General features: G+C 38.9%; 2 protein-coding genes across 2 annotated transcripts in view; both read right to left on the bottom strand.

The window, feature by feature from the left end:
• The window catches only part of Pde9 (phosphodiesterase 9), a 107052-nt gene extending 94105 nt beyond the window's left edge, over nucleotides 1–12947 (bottom strand). Inside the window, exons 1-2 of the mRNA XM_017239703.3 lie at nucleotides 12223–12947; nucleotides 4996–5073 (exon numbers count right to left, since the gene is read on the bottom strand). The gene's annotated coding sequence lies outside the window, so the exon portion shown is untranslated. The remainder of the gene's footprint in view (nucleotides 1–4995; nucleotides 5074–12222) is intronic.
• A 1137-nt stretch (nucleotides 12948–14084) lies between these two features.
• Coq8 (ubiquinone biosynthesis protein COQ8, mitochondrial) lies at nucleotides 14085–16479 on the bottom strand. The gene is made up of 2 exons (XM_017239720.3): nucleotides 14813–16479; nucleotides 14085–14748 (listed from the first exon to the last, which is right to left on the bottom strand). Exons 1-2 carry the CDS (start codon nucleotides 16297–16299, stop codon nucleotides 14196–14198), a joined length of 2040 nt encoding a protein of 679 aa, XP_017095209.2. The 5' UTR covers nucleotides 16300–16479; the 3' UTR covers nucleotides 14085–14195.
• Nucleotides 16480–16497: the final 18 nt, after the last annotated feature.

Genomic DNA, 16497 nt, shown 5'->3' with positions numbered 1-16497 from the left:
TGTGGATGAAATTGTAATAATACCCGGTACTTAAGGAGGTTTAATATTAATATTTATTTATAAAAAATATATATATTTTAAATTTTATATTTTTCAATAAAAATACTTAAAAGTTTAAACAATTTTAATCAGAAATCTATAAATATTTGGAATATAATTCCCAAGGAGTTCTTCTTTATCAAACTAGTAACTATACCCGGTACTTCTAGTCTTTTAAATCATAACTTTTATTTATAAAAACAATATATATTTAAAACTCCATACTCCCCAATAAAAATACCTTTAATTCCAAAGATTTTAATCGGAATAATATAAATATTTCTTATAATTTTTAAAGAGTTCTTTGAGATAAAGAGAGAAAATACTAATAATACCCGGTACTTGTGGAGCTATAAATTTCATTAAATATATTTTAAGCTTTACATTCCTCAATAAAAAATAATCAATAATTTAAATAATTTTAATCAAAACCAAGAAGTTCTTCTTTTAAGAAAATACTAACAATACCCGGTAATTCTAGAGTCTTAAACCACAACTTTCATAAAAAACATACATATTTTTCAAGCTCAATTAAATTAATGAAAACTCCTTCAAAAAATACCTTCCATTCGCCAGCTTTTAATCGGAAGACAAGTGGCTGGAATATTTTTAAACAATTCTCGAAACGGGCTCTTGAAAAATAAATAACTTTAATTGAAAATTAAAATACCAGAATGGGAAATACTCTTAAGCTGAAGCAGCTTTCGGTTCTCATGCATATTTATTTGCGAATTTTATTTATTTATTTATTGGAGGAGCTCTCTCCAATCCTCCGATTTTCCTGCATATGTGTGTATCTTTTTTTCTGTTTTTTTTTTCGGTTAATTGAAATTGATTTGCTTGCTTTTTTTGGGAGAGTTTGGGCTGGCAGGACACTAAAGGACCTCCTCCTTTTCATAAAAATCAATTTCAATTTGGCCGGCAAGCGGCGGTAAGGCGAGACATTATGCAATTTAGTCTCTAAAACCCGGAGAATCGCGCATTGGGAGGCTAAAACTTGAAGTAAACCGCAAGCTGACCGAGTTGGGAGCTGTGGGAGTGTGGGTGGTGGGTGGTGGGGTGGTTTAGGTCTCCAAGTGATGATGTTTTTGGGGGCTGGCACGAGAGGGAGGGTGCTTTCGAAGTGAGTTAAACCGCAAGAACCGCTCACTGCGGCCTGACCTGCTTACTTGAGTGCTGGTCTCCCCACCCCCTCCTGTTTCTGTTTCTGTTTGTGTGTGCGTGCAACATGCAACACCGCCCACTTTGCACCCCCACCACCCCTCCTGAAAAGTTGGCTGTGACGTCAATGAACACGCAACCCCATGCTGACACAACAATGCAACAGACAGAGAACAGCCAAAGCAACAAAAGACAACAAACAAAAGACAACAACTTCAGTGCAATGCCACGATGACAAATGATTAAATACCAGAGTGATGCAAAAAAAAAAAGCAACAAAAAATACCAAAAGAGGGCAGGAAGGGGGGGGAGCCATGGGGAATGAAATAAAAAAGAATAAACTACAAAACAATGTAGTTTGGCTTAAAGTTTTCCTTTTACTTTCAGACATTCAGCGGAAAGTTGACCAGAAACCCCCCCAAAAAAAGGGGGGGAAACTATTTAGTTTTTGTTTTTCGTTTCAAAAGCTTAAATGCTTGTGAGGGGTGTTGTTTTTATTTTAAATACTGTCCTTTGACTAACTAATCAAGAGACAGGTGCATCTCATATTAATGACCAAACACTTTCCATTTGAAAATTTTCTCGGTTCTTCCATACAAGGTCCTTAATATGGTTATATCTTCTATATATATATCTATATATATATCAATTCTCATCCGATTCTCAAGCGGAGTGTTTTAAACGATTTCTATAACGATTCTCCACCATTCTGCATCAAAATCCCGAGACAAAATATTTTTTCGATTTTTTGTCCATTTTTCCTGATGGGTCCCCTTGAAAATGGGGTTTTCCCCTACAGGGCCCACTCTGATGGCTATATCTTCCCCAATTCTCATCCGATTCTCAAGCGGAGTGTTTTAAACGATTTCTGGATCGATTCTCCACCATTCTGCATCAAAACCCTGAGACGAAATATTTTTCAGATTTTTTGTCCATTTTTCCTGATGGGTCCCCTTGAAAATGGGGTTTTCCCCTACAGGGCCCACTGTGATGGCTATATCTTTCCCAATTCTCATCCGATTCTCAAGCGGAGTGTTTTAAACGATTTCTGGATTGATTCTCCACCATTCTGCATCAAAATCCCGAGACAAAATATTATTTAGATTTTTTGTCCATTTTTCCTGATGGGTGATGGCTATATCTTTCCCAATTCTCATCCGATTCTCAAGCGGAGTGTTTTAAACGATTTCTATATCGATTCTCCACCATTCTGCATCAAAATCCTGAGACAAAATATTTTTTCGATTTTTTGTCCATTTTTCCTGATGGGTCCCCTTGAAAATGGGGTTTTCCCCTACAGGGCCCACTCTGATGGCTATATCTTCCCCAATTCTCATCCGATTCTTAAGCGGAGTGTTTTAAACGATTTCTGGATTGATTCTCCACCATTCTGCATCAAAACCCTGAGACGAAATATTTTTCAGATTTTTTGTCCATTTTTCCTGATGGGTCCCCTTGAAAATGGGGTTTTCCCCTACAGGGCCCACTGTGATGGCTATATCTTTCCCAATTCTCATCCGATTCTCAAGCGGAGTGTTTTAAACGATTTCTGGATTGATTCTTCACCATTCTGCATCAAAACCCTGAGACGAAATATTTTTCAGATTTTTTGTCCATTTTTCCTGATGCGTCCCCTTGAAAATGGGGTTTTCCCCTATAGGGCCCATGGCGATGGCTATATCTTCCCCAATTCTCATCCGATTCTCAAGCGGAGTGTTTTAAACGATTTCTGGATTGATTCTTCACCATTCTGCATCAAAACCCTGAGACGAAATATTTTTCAGATTTTTTGTCCATTTTTCCTGATGCGTCCCCTTGAAAATGAGGTTTTCCCCTAGAGGGCCCATGGCGATGGCTATATCTTCTCCAATTCTCATCCGATTCTCCAGCGGAGTGTTTTAAACGATTTCTATATCGATTCTCCACCATTCTGCATCAAAATCCTGAGACAAAATATTTTTTCGATTTTTTGTCCATTTTTCCTGATGGGTCCCCTTGAAAATGGGGTTTTCCCCTACAGGGCCCACTCTGATGGCTATATCTTCCCCAATTCTCATCCGATTCTTAAGCGGAGTGTTTTAAACGATTTCTGGATTGATTCTCCACCATTCTGCATCAAAATCCCGAGACAAAATATTTTTTAGATTTTTTGTCCATTTTTCCTGATGGGTGATGGCTATATCTTTCCCAATTCTCATCCGATTCTCAAGCGGAGTGTTTTAAACGATTTCTATATCGATTCTCCACCATTCTGCATCAAAATCCTGAGACAAAATATTTTTTCGATTTTTTGTCCATTTTTCCTGATGGGTCCCCTTGAAAATGGGGTTTTCCCCTACAGGGCCCACTCTGATGGCTATATCTTCCCCAATTCTCATCCGATTCTTAAGCGGAGTGTTTTAAACGATTTCTGGATTGATTCTCCACCATTCTGCATCAAAACCCTGAGACGAAATATTTTTCAGATTTTTTGTCCATTTTTCCTGATGGGTCCCCTAGGAAGTGAGGTTTTCCCCTAAAGGGCCCATGGCGATGGCTATATCTTCCCCAATTCTCATCCGATTCTCAAGCGGAGTGTTTTAAACGATTTCTGGATCGATTCTCCACCATTCTGCATCAAAATCCCGAGACAAAATATTTTTTCAATTTTTTGTCCATTTTTCTTGATGGGACCCCTTGAAAATGGGGTTTTCTCCTATAGGGCCCACTGCGATGGCTATATCTTCCCCAATTCTCATCCGATTCTCAAGCGGAGTGTTTTAAACGATTTCTGGATCGATTCTCCACCATTCTGCATCAAAATCCTGAGACAAAATATTTTTTCAATTTTTTGTCCATTTTTCCTGATTGGTCCCCTTGAAAATGGGGTTTTTTCCTATAGGGCCCACTGTGATGGCTATATCTTCTCCGATTCTCATCCGATTCTCAAGCGGAGTACCTTAAACGATTTCTGGATCGATTCTCCACCATTCTGCATCAAAACCCCGAGACAAAATATTTTTTCAATTTTTTGTCCATTTTTCCTGATGGGTCCCCTCGGAAGTGAGGTTTTCCCCTATAGGGCCCACTGGGATGGCTATATCTTCCCCGATTCTCATCCGATTCTCAAGCGGAGTACCTTAAACGATTTCTGGATCGATTCTCCACCATTCTGCATCAAAACCCCGAGACAAAATATTTTTTCGATTTTTTGTCCATTTTTCCTGATGGGACCCCTGAAAATGTGGTTTTCCCCTATGGGCCCCACTGCGATGGCTATATCTTCCCCAATTCTCATCCGATTCTTAAGCGGAGTGTTTTAAACGATTTCTGGATTGATTGTCCACAATTAAGAATATGTGTCGAATATACTTAGGGTTTCGAATAGAGGTCAAGGTTTATACTTAAGGGTAAGATATGGTTTTCTTAAGATATGGTTTTCTTAAATTTCCCTTAAAAATAAACCCATTACTGATATTGTTTACCCCTTTTGGGCACTTTCGTTGGTATTTGCTAGATACTCCTCGATCCTGTTCCATTATTTTTAAAAACAAGAAGCAGTAAGCACTCGCATGCAAATAAATAAAAAAGGAAAACTATAAGCCGTCTGGGACAAGTGGGATCCAAGGGGACTGGCATACGAATTAGCCAAAGTTAATTAATTACTTTAGGGGGGGGGAGTGACTAGAATTCGACCGCAAAACTCAATCCAAGTGTCGGTTGGGGGGGGGCTGGCAGGAGCAGAGACTTTCGGAAGGTTTAAAGTTTTAAAATCAGAGCCAGAGTCAGGGGGAAACAGTCGATTGATTGACTCACCTTTCGAAACTATTTTCCCAAGATAGTGGGTGATTGGGTGGGCCGGCGGCTCGTCGATAAACTCCTTCAAGGTGATAGCTGAAAAAAAATAAATAAATGTCATGATTAGGGCGACGACAAGTGTGCAAATAAGTATCAGTTCTCTATTTGATTAATTGTTACATTGCCAATCGAGGCAAGAATGGCAAACAAATATAATAACAAGACAATTATTGTGAATATATAGGGGTGGCACTTATTACCAAAAAAACAAAACAAAAAAACATAAAATTGCGACGCTAAAATGCCGGCGTAATTAAAAACAAAAATTGGTATAGAATTCTTATCAATTTTAATTTCAATTGTTAATTATTGTGGCGCACAGTAGAATGCCCGAAATGGTATCTATATCTATTGAACATAAAACTATATGGGTTATATATGGGGGTTGGGGTACATACATATAGACACAGGTATCGCTATGGCCAGAATGTGTGTTTTATGGCCAAAATATGAGGGACTATGAATCGATAAACTCCATAAGAGGAAAAAATAGAAAAAAAAATAGAAAAAGTTCCCCTTTTAAGACTTGAATTTAAAGCCTCCTCTTTTCCAAGTATCTAGGACCTTAGAACCCCCCCTTTTAGCCCCCTCTCTCTCTGTTTAAACCTTAACTTTAACTGACAATGACAATGAGATTGCGTTTTAAAATGAGGTTTTTTTTTAAAAAAATATATAAAAAATAAAGCCAAGGCAAATAGTATCCATGTTGCGAATTTTAAAGCTCTACCTCTCTCTCTCTCTACTCCTCACTCTCTATCTCTATCTCTTTCTGGCTGTAATCTATGCAGATCGTTGAAGACCAGAGACCGTAGACCGGAGACGGCACGCGACGAGCCAGCCAGGTTTTTGTCCAAAATGCCAGTCATGTAGCAACGTCACCTGCTTTTTGTTTTTATTTTTTATTTTTATTATTTACTTAATTAATTCAAAAACTGAAATGTAGACGAATTCCAAAGCCTAATGATCGCATGTGCCAGACTTTCAAACAAAAAAAAAAAAAATAATCCAATTCTTTTGATGACAAAATCAATCGTTTATAAGAGACGCTAATTGGTTAAAAAAAATAATAAAAAAAAAAGCATTAGACCATGGATCATTATCGGCTGATATCTGTTATGTTTGTCTAGTCCAAACAACCGGGCCATATATATATATATATATGTATATATGTTTAAAGAACATTTGGCCCAAATTATGTTCCCAAGTTGTGTTCCAACGAAACGAGCCATTGGTGGAACCTGTTATTCAAAAGCTGTTCAAAAGCAAACATTGTCAACATTTCCCAAGAATGCGACCGAAACCGAGATCACCTGTTGTTCTCTTATCTTTCAGGCTTTTATCATTTGTGGATTTAACTGTACATACCCATTATATCTATATCTATATCTATATCTATCTATAGCTATATCCTTCTATATCTCTAATTTTTCAACAAATTAGTGAAGATCTTGCGACGCATATCTTTTGTGGACCAAAGTTATATATCCGGCATCTCGAATTCGATCCGCAAACAGTCGGCCCCTCCTCTGGATACCTTATCGCCCCTGGAGGTCTCTGACTCTTCTCTCTAGAGTTGCTCTAAATTTAGAATCGAAGCGTTACGTTGATAATAATATTATTTTTTTTTTAGCCAGTTTGTGGCAGTTTTTTAAGCCGGCTTTTGTGGCCAAATGGCATTGCAACACGTGCATTTTCTTGCTCTTTCTCTGCAGAGATAGCTCTATATATCTCTCTCTCTCTTACTGACTCTCTCTCTCTGTCTCTGGAAAAGGCAAGACTGGCAGACTTGTTTGTTGTTCTTTTCCAACAAAAGGCCAAAGTCCACGATTTGATGGCAAAGTTCATTCGGGGACTTGAAGCTCCTCTCAAGGGGATTAGTTTTTCATTTTTTGGTATTTTATTTATTTTATTACTAAAAATACTACAAAATATTTAGAGTATTTTTAGTAAGAGTATTTTTAATAAGCTGGTATATTTATTAGGTTCTTAAATATATTTCTTATGCTTTGATTTTTGTTTTAAAACAAGTCTTTTTTATTTTGAAGAAATTCTTAAAAAAATACAGTATTTTTATATTATTCAGTATTTTTCAGTATTTGATGTCTACAGGTTCGATAGGGAAGGAGTTTTTTTGTAATTTTTTTCCTTTTTTTTATTTTATTTTAACTTCAAATCTAGATAAAATAACCTCTATATTCTTAAAAGAACCTTCTTTCACTAATTTTATTCTAAATTTTTATTTAAAAATAGCTCTTAATTATTTTCTTAAAATTTTTCAAATAAAATACAAAAATCATCCTTCACTTTTCAGACTTTTTAAGCCTTTTTTTTATATTTTTTCTTAAATATTTTATTAAAATTTCATTAAAAACCCTACTTAGACATCTTCCAGACCTCTCTCCGCTCTCTCCGCTCTCTTTTTCGATTATTTTATTGGAATTTCTCCGCTCGACTGGCTTATCAATAAAATATATATATATTTTTTTAATATTTTTTATATTTTTTGTTGTTTTCGTTACGTATTACGTACTGATACTGAACGTAATCGAGTGCCAAAGTCAGCCAGCCTCCCCCAGTCACACCCCCTCCCACCGCCCACCGCCACCCCCTCGCAGATGACCTCAAACCACGGCATTGAAGTCACGTTTTGGGAGGCAAGACTGTAACTGCAGCGATCGGGAGGAGCCACAAAAATAGCAACATCGAACCGGTTGCTCTTCGGAGAGTCCACAAGTCCACAGCCACATCCAAGAGATACAAGCTATGCGGCAACAGGTCCCCAGTACACTGAGAAAAAACTACCTCAAACCCTATAGTCATTTTGTATAGTGGCCTAAGAAGTTTCTCGCAGTGCATGTAATACGAAAAAGTGGCCCAACCAGGCCCAGACCCAGACCCCGAGCCAGACCCCGACCCCGACCCGCCTCTTGAGGTCGTCTGTAGAACGGAACCCGGGAGACAAGCAACCGGCACAACAACTTTGGCATTGCGATACTACCGGGGCCTTATAGCCAATATTATGCCACAAAAAAAAAAGAAAAGAAAAGAAAGAGGAAGAATAAACCCCATTATGACCAAGTTTCTGCAACAAAGACTGACATCATGATGATGATGATGAAAACGAGTTTTTTAAAGAAATAATAAATGCGCTCAAGTTCATCCGAGGATGCATCTGTTGGATGCATCTCCGAGGCGCATCTCGCTGGCTAATGCAGTCAATTATGTGCCCCGATCAGGTTTAGGTTTCAATCGATCGCCTCAATTCCTGCAAGATCGGCGCAAAAATATATGTCGGCTATCGGGGATTATTTTCTATCCGATCGAATTTCCCATCCAAACAGTCGCGATTCTCTCGAAATTCGATGTCTGCTTCGGAGTGACAATTTTTTGCTGAATACTTGGGAACAGTTAGGGGATATCGATGGGGCTATAGCCGGGCTATAATAATAAATAATCAGAACTGCTGGCTAGTGTCTAGGAGTGGGGCTTTTCGGTGTCTTTTCTCTTCTGGGAAGAGGCTTTTCTGATATTTCTCATAAAGGGGACGACTATCTGTTTGTGGTTATTGGAGATCGGAGATCGGAGGGAAAAGGTTCTGGAGAATCTTTAGAAATTATTAGAATGTGGATTATATAGACTATAGGGACTAGAAGACTATCTCTATAGACTATAAGGCTCTATAAGGCTATCTATAATATAAGATCATCTCTATAAGGCTCTATAAAGCTATAGATATATGAGACTATAAGACTATCTATATATCTATAGACTATAATGTCTATAAGAAAGATTTAAGAACCTAAAAACAATGAAAATAGGAGCAGTTTTTCTGGTACTGACCAATACTGATCTATAAAACCTGTAGATATAGTCTCCATAGTCTCTAAAACTCTTGCAAAAAATCCAAAAAAATTCGTAGAACCAATATAACCTACTATAGACAAGATATAGATATAGAGACATGGATATATATCCCCTATAACCTATAACCAAGCTTATAAACCCCCTAAGACCGATTAAAACCCTCGAACTATCAGAGTTTCAGCAAACAAGTCTCCTTTTTTTTTTTGTGGAATGACTAAGAAATCAAACAGTTGTTTTTATATACCACTATATAGCACTATATACTATGTATATACCACTAATACATATATTAGTCTAGTGGCTTAGTTAATCCCAATCAAACAGAGGGACGATTGTTAGACTACGTGCCTGTGGCGAATTCCAGAATATTTGCAGAGTCTACAATTGAGTGGCTGATTGTTTATTCATTTTTTTTTTAGCTATAACTAAAAAGTATCTGTAGCTATAGCTAAAAAGTATCTGTAGCTATAGCTGAAAAGTATCTGTAGCTATCTGTAATATCTTTTGAAGAATAATCATCTTTGGAGGTTTTTTTGTTTATTTTTCGATTTCGGACTTCAAAGATATATGTATATATATCATACATATACCATTAAAAGATATATCCAAATGTGGTCATCTTATAGCCAGTTATCTGACTACCAATAATTACAAAAACAAAAACAAAAAACAATAAAAAAAACCAACATAATTTATAAACAATTTACATGCCAAGTCCAAGGTGTTTGTTAAGTGTTATTAAAAAATTACAACCAACAAACAACAACAATAATAATAACAACAATAAAAACAACAACAAGGTGTGTAGATACTCCATCTCCATAGTATCTGTATCTGTATCTGTATCTGCAGCCCAGTCTCATGAATATCCAAGCCCGAACCCCAAAGAGACCAACAAAATTGCAGTGATAGTTTTTTCCAATCAAATATCTATACACTGCAAGAAAAACTGAAGACTAATTTTAAATTTTAATTTTAATTTTTGAAAAAAAAACTAATATTTAAATCTCTAATTACTTGCTCTCAAATTATTCTTATTAATTTTAATTAATTAATATAATGTTTTTTTTAGTGTAGCTCTCTTGATGGTTCGTAGAATCCTGTCTTATAAGAGTACAATTACAGATCTCTAATTATAGGATCGGCGGGGAAACCATATACCATGTATATAATACCAATTGGAACTGAATATTTGGAGGGAAAGTTGAAGTTTTCTATCTTTTGGATGCAAAAGTATCTCGATTTGGGATTAAAATTTTTATTTAAAGGCTGGAAGATAGATTTTGAAGGATTATATCTATATATTTTATAGATCTATCTATATATCTAACTATATACCTTTCTTTCATTAAACTTAAGGCCTTTAAAGATATATCTTATAGTTTTCTTAGAGATGTTTGAGATCATCCCTATATAGTCTCCAAAAATACGTATCTTGAGGTGTAAAAAAATCTGAAAACTTCTTATAGAGATGATCGCATTCCTTGAGACTCGCACTTGACGATAGATGGCCACTAATTCGAAATATCTGAAGTATTTGGCACGTGGGTGACCAGCCGGCAAATGAGGAAGCGTCACTTGACGATGCCCAAATATGTATCTTTGTATCTGTTGTATCTTTGTATCTGAAAGCGAAACAAATCTCATCGCATCTGAGCATCTGCAGTGCCTCACAATCATTCAAGTGGGTGTCTTCAACATGAATGAAATTGGAATTGAAATTGTTGGCAAGGAGAGAGAGGGGTAGGGGGGGGGATAGGGGTCTGGTTATGGGGGTTATGGGGGCATCTACTATATAGATATGGGAATTGGAAGAGCAACAGCAGTAGTAGTAAGTAGCACTCTAGCCACAAAAAAAAAAAACAAAAAAAAATCTCGTTCAGTCACTTTGCAAAACCCAAACATATCTGTATCTATATCTGTATTAGTATCTATGTGTGTGTATATGTATCTTTGTATCTTTGTATCTGTGTAGCTGTGCAGAGCAATCGAATCAAGAGACAAACTGGGTAATTGGTTCATTATATAGTAGAAGCCAACGACATCCGCTCGTTAATGTAAATTACACAATAGTTTCGAATCTAGAAAGAGATAGAGATACAGAGAGAGAAAGAGAGAGGGAGAAAGAGAGTCTCTCTATAAGAAAGATTCCCAAAAGACCTCCTCCTTAAGTTCGAGATGGGAAATGAAAACTTTCCACTGCGGCGATAAGGGGGCAGAGAAGAGATCGCCAGAAGAATTCTTCTGTTCTTTCGAGAAGAGACTCTACTGTATTTCTAAAATTATTTTATTATTTTTATTTTATTTTTATATATTTTTTTTAAGAGATCTCCTCCTCCAAAAAAAAAAAAAGAGAACCAACCACAGAAGACAGACAGAGAGAGAGAGAGAGAGCGAGAGTAGGAGAGAGAAAGAATGAACTGATAAAGAACCAACAACAACAATAACAACAATAATAACAATAATAACAAACAAATACAATGCGAATTATCAGTGTACTGCGTGATATGATTATCAAGAGGCCTTTCTTGTTGTTGCTGCAGCATTTCTCAATATACATATATATATACCAGCATATATATACATACATAAATATATATATATGTGAATTTGGAACAGTTTATTCATCCGCTTATACTATATATATGTTTATGTATGTATGTGTATATAATTAAGACGTTTCCAACGTGCTTTGATAGCAAAAAATATAATAAAAAAATAAATAAAACCGAAACACAACAAACAACAAATATTTAAACAAATATGCAAATATTCGGCGTTTAAATAATAAATGAATTTCACAAAAAAGATGCCCCCCCCCCCCAGACATCTATCGATGTTTTCTATTTAATTATTCCGAGTTGGGATAGTAGAGTGAAGGAATTTCGTTATCTTTCTATATATAATCCTCCCCTCCCCTCCCCCCTCCTCCTCCTATATAATAGCCTGTCTGTCTATCTCGCTCTGTGAACCCATCAGCATGCAACATAAGAGTAGGGGGGGAGTAGCCTTTAATAAAATATCATATTTTTCAATAAATTCTAAATTATAGATTTTTTTAAACTAATATTTTTTTTTATTTTTTTTTAATTTTTATTTATTAATTAAAATCATAGTTAACATATCTTCCCCCCCTTATTAGATACTCCCTTATACTTTAAGATACAATAGCAACTCCCCCACAGTTCACTTTCATTGATAAACTTCTTCTTCTTCTTCTTTATCTTCTTCTGGCCATTCTTCTTCTTCTTCTTAGTGCTTCTGATTCTCATTCTTCTTCTTCATCGTTCGGCATGCAAATCCAATTGTCTGGCTACTTACTTTGTATTTGTATTTGTTTTTGTTTTTTTTTTGTATTTGTGACATCAATCAGCACTATATGGTGGCTTGTTTTTTTTATTATTTTTTTATTATTTTTTTTATTCTTTTTTTTTTATTCCACAATTGAAGCTAACCAACATTAAACTATAACTTCCTCACACATTTCCTCTCACATTCGGTTTCCTCTTCTTTCTTTTATTGTTGCATTCTCAACAACAACAACAACAATAACCATAAAAAATTATTAAATAAAAAAAAAGACAAAAAAAAAATTGATACAAAAAAAAACAAATATTTAGAAAACGTTTCTAAAATAACGGTAATTGAATTTGAAACTAAACAGACCCATAACGGTAAACCACAACTAGGGTTAACCTTATTCGCTGGCCTTTTCGATTATTTTCGGTTATTAATTCCAAAAACAAAAATGCACAATTCTTATCAATCACTTGCACTGCATTATTATTACATTCCACGGACTCGTTGTCGATCTCTTTTTTTTGTTTTTGCCGCCCGCCGGTGCGATATTCTCGATCGATTTTTACTTTGATTTCAATTTCCGATTATGCCAATACCGATGCATCGTATTATTTTTATCTAAATATCAAGGGATATTTTATTCCTTAGATATTCTTGCATTTACATTTTATGACATTTTTTTAACTGGGTTCGTGCGCAACCAAGTTCTGGTCTCGGTCTCGATCGGGCGTATGTTTGTTTGTTTTTGTTTTGTTTTTAACTAGAGGTGGGCTGTAATCGATAAGCCGAGGATCGATATCACATAGTTCTGGGGGATTTTTTAACGATAGTTTTTGGTATTAATTCGGTATTTATCGTGATCGTGAGCGATCTTTCAAGGAATTTGAATATTTTATTTAAAAAATAGCTTTATTTTGTTAAATTATTTTATTTTAAAACTTCCTATAAATTTCCCAATAATTTATCTATAATTTAAAGTCTTATATAAACGAATTTATAAATGTCTCTTTTGAAAGCCACAACCTTTTTTATTAAAGTCGCATTCGTTTCAGTTGCATCTTTATTTTCTCTGCAATCTCAAAGGGAAAAGTAGCACGCAGATAAATTAGATTTTTTTTTCCCAGTTACTTACTTCACTTGCAGTACATCCGGATCCGGGAGGTACTTTCCCATATCCTGTGCCATTGCCATTGCCATCGCCGTATCCTTTGACCGTATCCTTTGACTTTGGCCTTGCATTTTCAGTGTCAAGTGCCAGGGACATGGATAAAATCCCATTTTCTACCCTTGAACTTGAAATCGCTTCGGGGCTAAGGCATATACTATTTTAAATTCACTTAAATACCCATTTCTTAAAGTTTTTAATTAAATTTTAAAGGGAATTGTCTTTAATTCTTAAATTTCTTATAGTTTAAAGTGAGGAATTTTAGTTATTCATACCCCAAGTACTGGGTATCATTATGGTGGCTAGTTTAGAAAAGTTTTTCCTACCAATCGTTGATTTTTTTTTTTTTTTTAGTTTTGTGGCCAATGAGGGGAAAAATAAGTTTGCTTTTTGCAAAATAAATGAGATAAACAGGTTCTGGGAAATTGTATTTCAGAGAAAGTTTGATGAGGACAAAGTATTAATTAAATGCAAAGGACATTTGATAAACCAAAGCATACTTTTAGGCGGTGGGATGAGAGACATCGGTTAAATGTGGGTGGTTTTCATAGAAAATACCACAAAATTCCAATAAAATTTAGAAAAAATAAATATCAGCAGAGAAACTAAATGTTTTTAGGCCTTAAATCCTGATTTTAATCAAAATTTGTTAATTTGTGATTGAATTCTGGGTTAATTTTTCCAACTGCGATGTTTTCTCTAAAAAAAATACCAAAAATACTAGTATTTTAGGTTTTTAAATTTTTATTTTAAAACATTCTATTATTGTGCTATCGCTTTCCAAAAAAGGCCAACAAAGTACAAAAGACACCCAGACAGACCACCCGTTTTAGTCCTTGAACTTGCCCAGGACTATCTCCTTGTAGAGGGGCACACAGTTCATCTTGACATTGAGGCGAGCACAGAGGAGGAAGATGCCGGAGAGCTTGCGGTGGATGGAGTAGATCTCCTCGGGCGGCGGACACAGGCGATGGGCCACCATCGTGGGCACCAGAGCCGCCAGTCTCTCGGTGGTGTTCTGCTTGCCAAAGTCAAAGTCGCCGTCGTAGCGGAAGATCTCGCCCAGAATCATCACCGCGTCGACGTGGGCCTGCTCCATTTGCTTCGTTTCGTAGCCGGTGAGGAAGCCCATCTGGCGGGACATCTCGAGGACACCCTGCCGGTTGTTCTCGGCCGCGCTGATGATCACCTGCCGGTAGTTGCGGATGAACTCGTGGCGATAGAACCGCGTCGATCCAAAGTCGATCAGCATCAGCCGCCGGCTGGGGGCGTCGTACAGGAAGTTGGACCAGTTAGGGTCCGTCTGCATGCACTCGATCTCGAAGAGCTCGCGCAGGCACAGCTTCAGGACGGAGACGGCGATGTGCCGGCGGTGCTCGTAGCTGGAGGGGATTACAAGCAGGGTTTGAGGGAGGATACAGGTCTGGAAAATGGACAGCAACTCACCTCAAGTCGAAGCACTTATCCAAAGGCACTCCGGGCACATACTCCGTGGTGAGGACACTCGAGGTGGTCAGCTCCTTGATGACGCGCGGGACATAGTACTCCGGATAGGGGGCTATCATCTGGCGGAACTTCTCGGTGTACTCCGCCTCGCGGGCATAGTCCACCTCCCACTGCAGCTCCCGCTTCGCCACCCGCACCACGTTGTCGATGAAGAAACCCTGCGGGAAGACGTCCCACACCTTGAGCATGCCGACCAGGTTGTCGATGTCGCTCTCGATGCTCTGGGCCACGCCCGGGTACTGGATCTTGATGGCCACGTCCATGCCGTCCAGCAGGGTGGCCCGGTGCACCTGCCCGATGGAGGCGGCGGCGAAGGGCTTGTCCTCGAACTTCTGGAGCTGGCTGCGCCAGTCGGCTCCCAGCTGGGTGTTCATCACGCGCTCCACCTGCCAGTCGGGCATGTAGTCCGCCGCCTGGCGCACCCGCTCGAAGGCCTTGGCCAGCTGCGGCGACACCACACTCGAGTCCTGGATGCTCAGGATTTGTCCGATCTTCAGGGCCGCTCCTCGCACCTTGCACAGCGTGTCCACAATCCTCTCCGCGTTGGCGGGACTGAGGAAGGCCTCGCGCATGTTGGTGGACCCGCCCAGACCCAGGGCGCCCTTGGTCAGTTCGTTCAGCGTCCCGATGCCCAGGCCAGCGAAGAGGCCGCCGAACGAGGCCATCCTGCCCAGGCGCGAGGAGGGTACCTTTCGCTGCTTGGCCACTGCGCTGAGCTCCTGGACGCCGTCCTTCGGCGGCGTGGAGGACTCTGTGGCCGGCTTTCCCTCGGGCTGGGCGCCCGCCACGAAGCGCATCACATTGTCCACGTACTGGGTGTCCTTGGTGATGATTCCAGGATCACCAGTAGCTCCTTGCTTCGACTTCTGATCGGGCTGGTGGTCCTTCTCCTTCTGCCTGTCCATTCCCGCCTGGTTCTTTTGACTGCTCTTGGTGGTTGGGGTTCTCAGGCTGACGCTTCGGTTCTGGTTGCGCTTGGAGAGTATCTCCTCGAACTCCTGCAGCGTTATGGACGATATGTCCAAGTTGGCGGCATCCAGATCGGTGCGAACCACCCTCGCAGCTGGAGCGGATGATCTCTGGCCAGGATCTCTGTAAGCAGCAGCAGGTGTGGATTTGCTTTGCAATTCCGGTTGGTTCGTACGGATTTTCGTCTCTAGCAGCGAACAGATGCCTTTGGCGACCACGTAGCCACGTTCTCCAGTCTCCTGGAGGGTCTGCTGTAATTTTTTGAGCTCCTCGGTGGGCTGCTGGCCAGATCGCTTCAGTGACTCACTCGCTTCGATGACGTTCGATGCTATGAGCTCGCGCACGCTCGAGTTGCTCCACAGGTGACGGCCCTGGTTGAGGTGTTCCCGCCCACACGCCTCTGCCACCAAACGCAGCCCGCGCAGCACTGCGGCCACATCTTGCGCCGATCGCGACATCGCGTGGGTAGACCAGTTCTCCTGGATCGATGGTGCTCCAACGGAGTGGGGGGCTTTCGGAAGCTGATGGATGCGTCGCTTACGAAAATTACGTAAAAGACACCAAAAAAAAGAGACAACAATTCAAAGCCAAAAAAGAAAAGCGCAATGTTGTGTTTCGGCAAAATCAGCTGTTCCCCCAATCAGCTGTTCGTCGAA

The sequence above is a fragment of the Drosophila bipectinata genome, chromosome XL (assembly GCF_030179905.1).
Source record: "Drosophila bipectinata strain 14024-0381.07 chromosome XL, DbipHiC1v2, whole genome shotgun sequence".
NCBI classification, from domain to species: Eukaryota; Metazoa; Arthropoda; class Insecta; order Diptera; family Drosophilidae; genus Drosophila; species Drosophila bipectinata.
The sequence above is the reverse complement of the archived record's forward strand: the minus strand, read 5'-3'. Positions and strand labels throughout refer to the sequence as shown.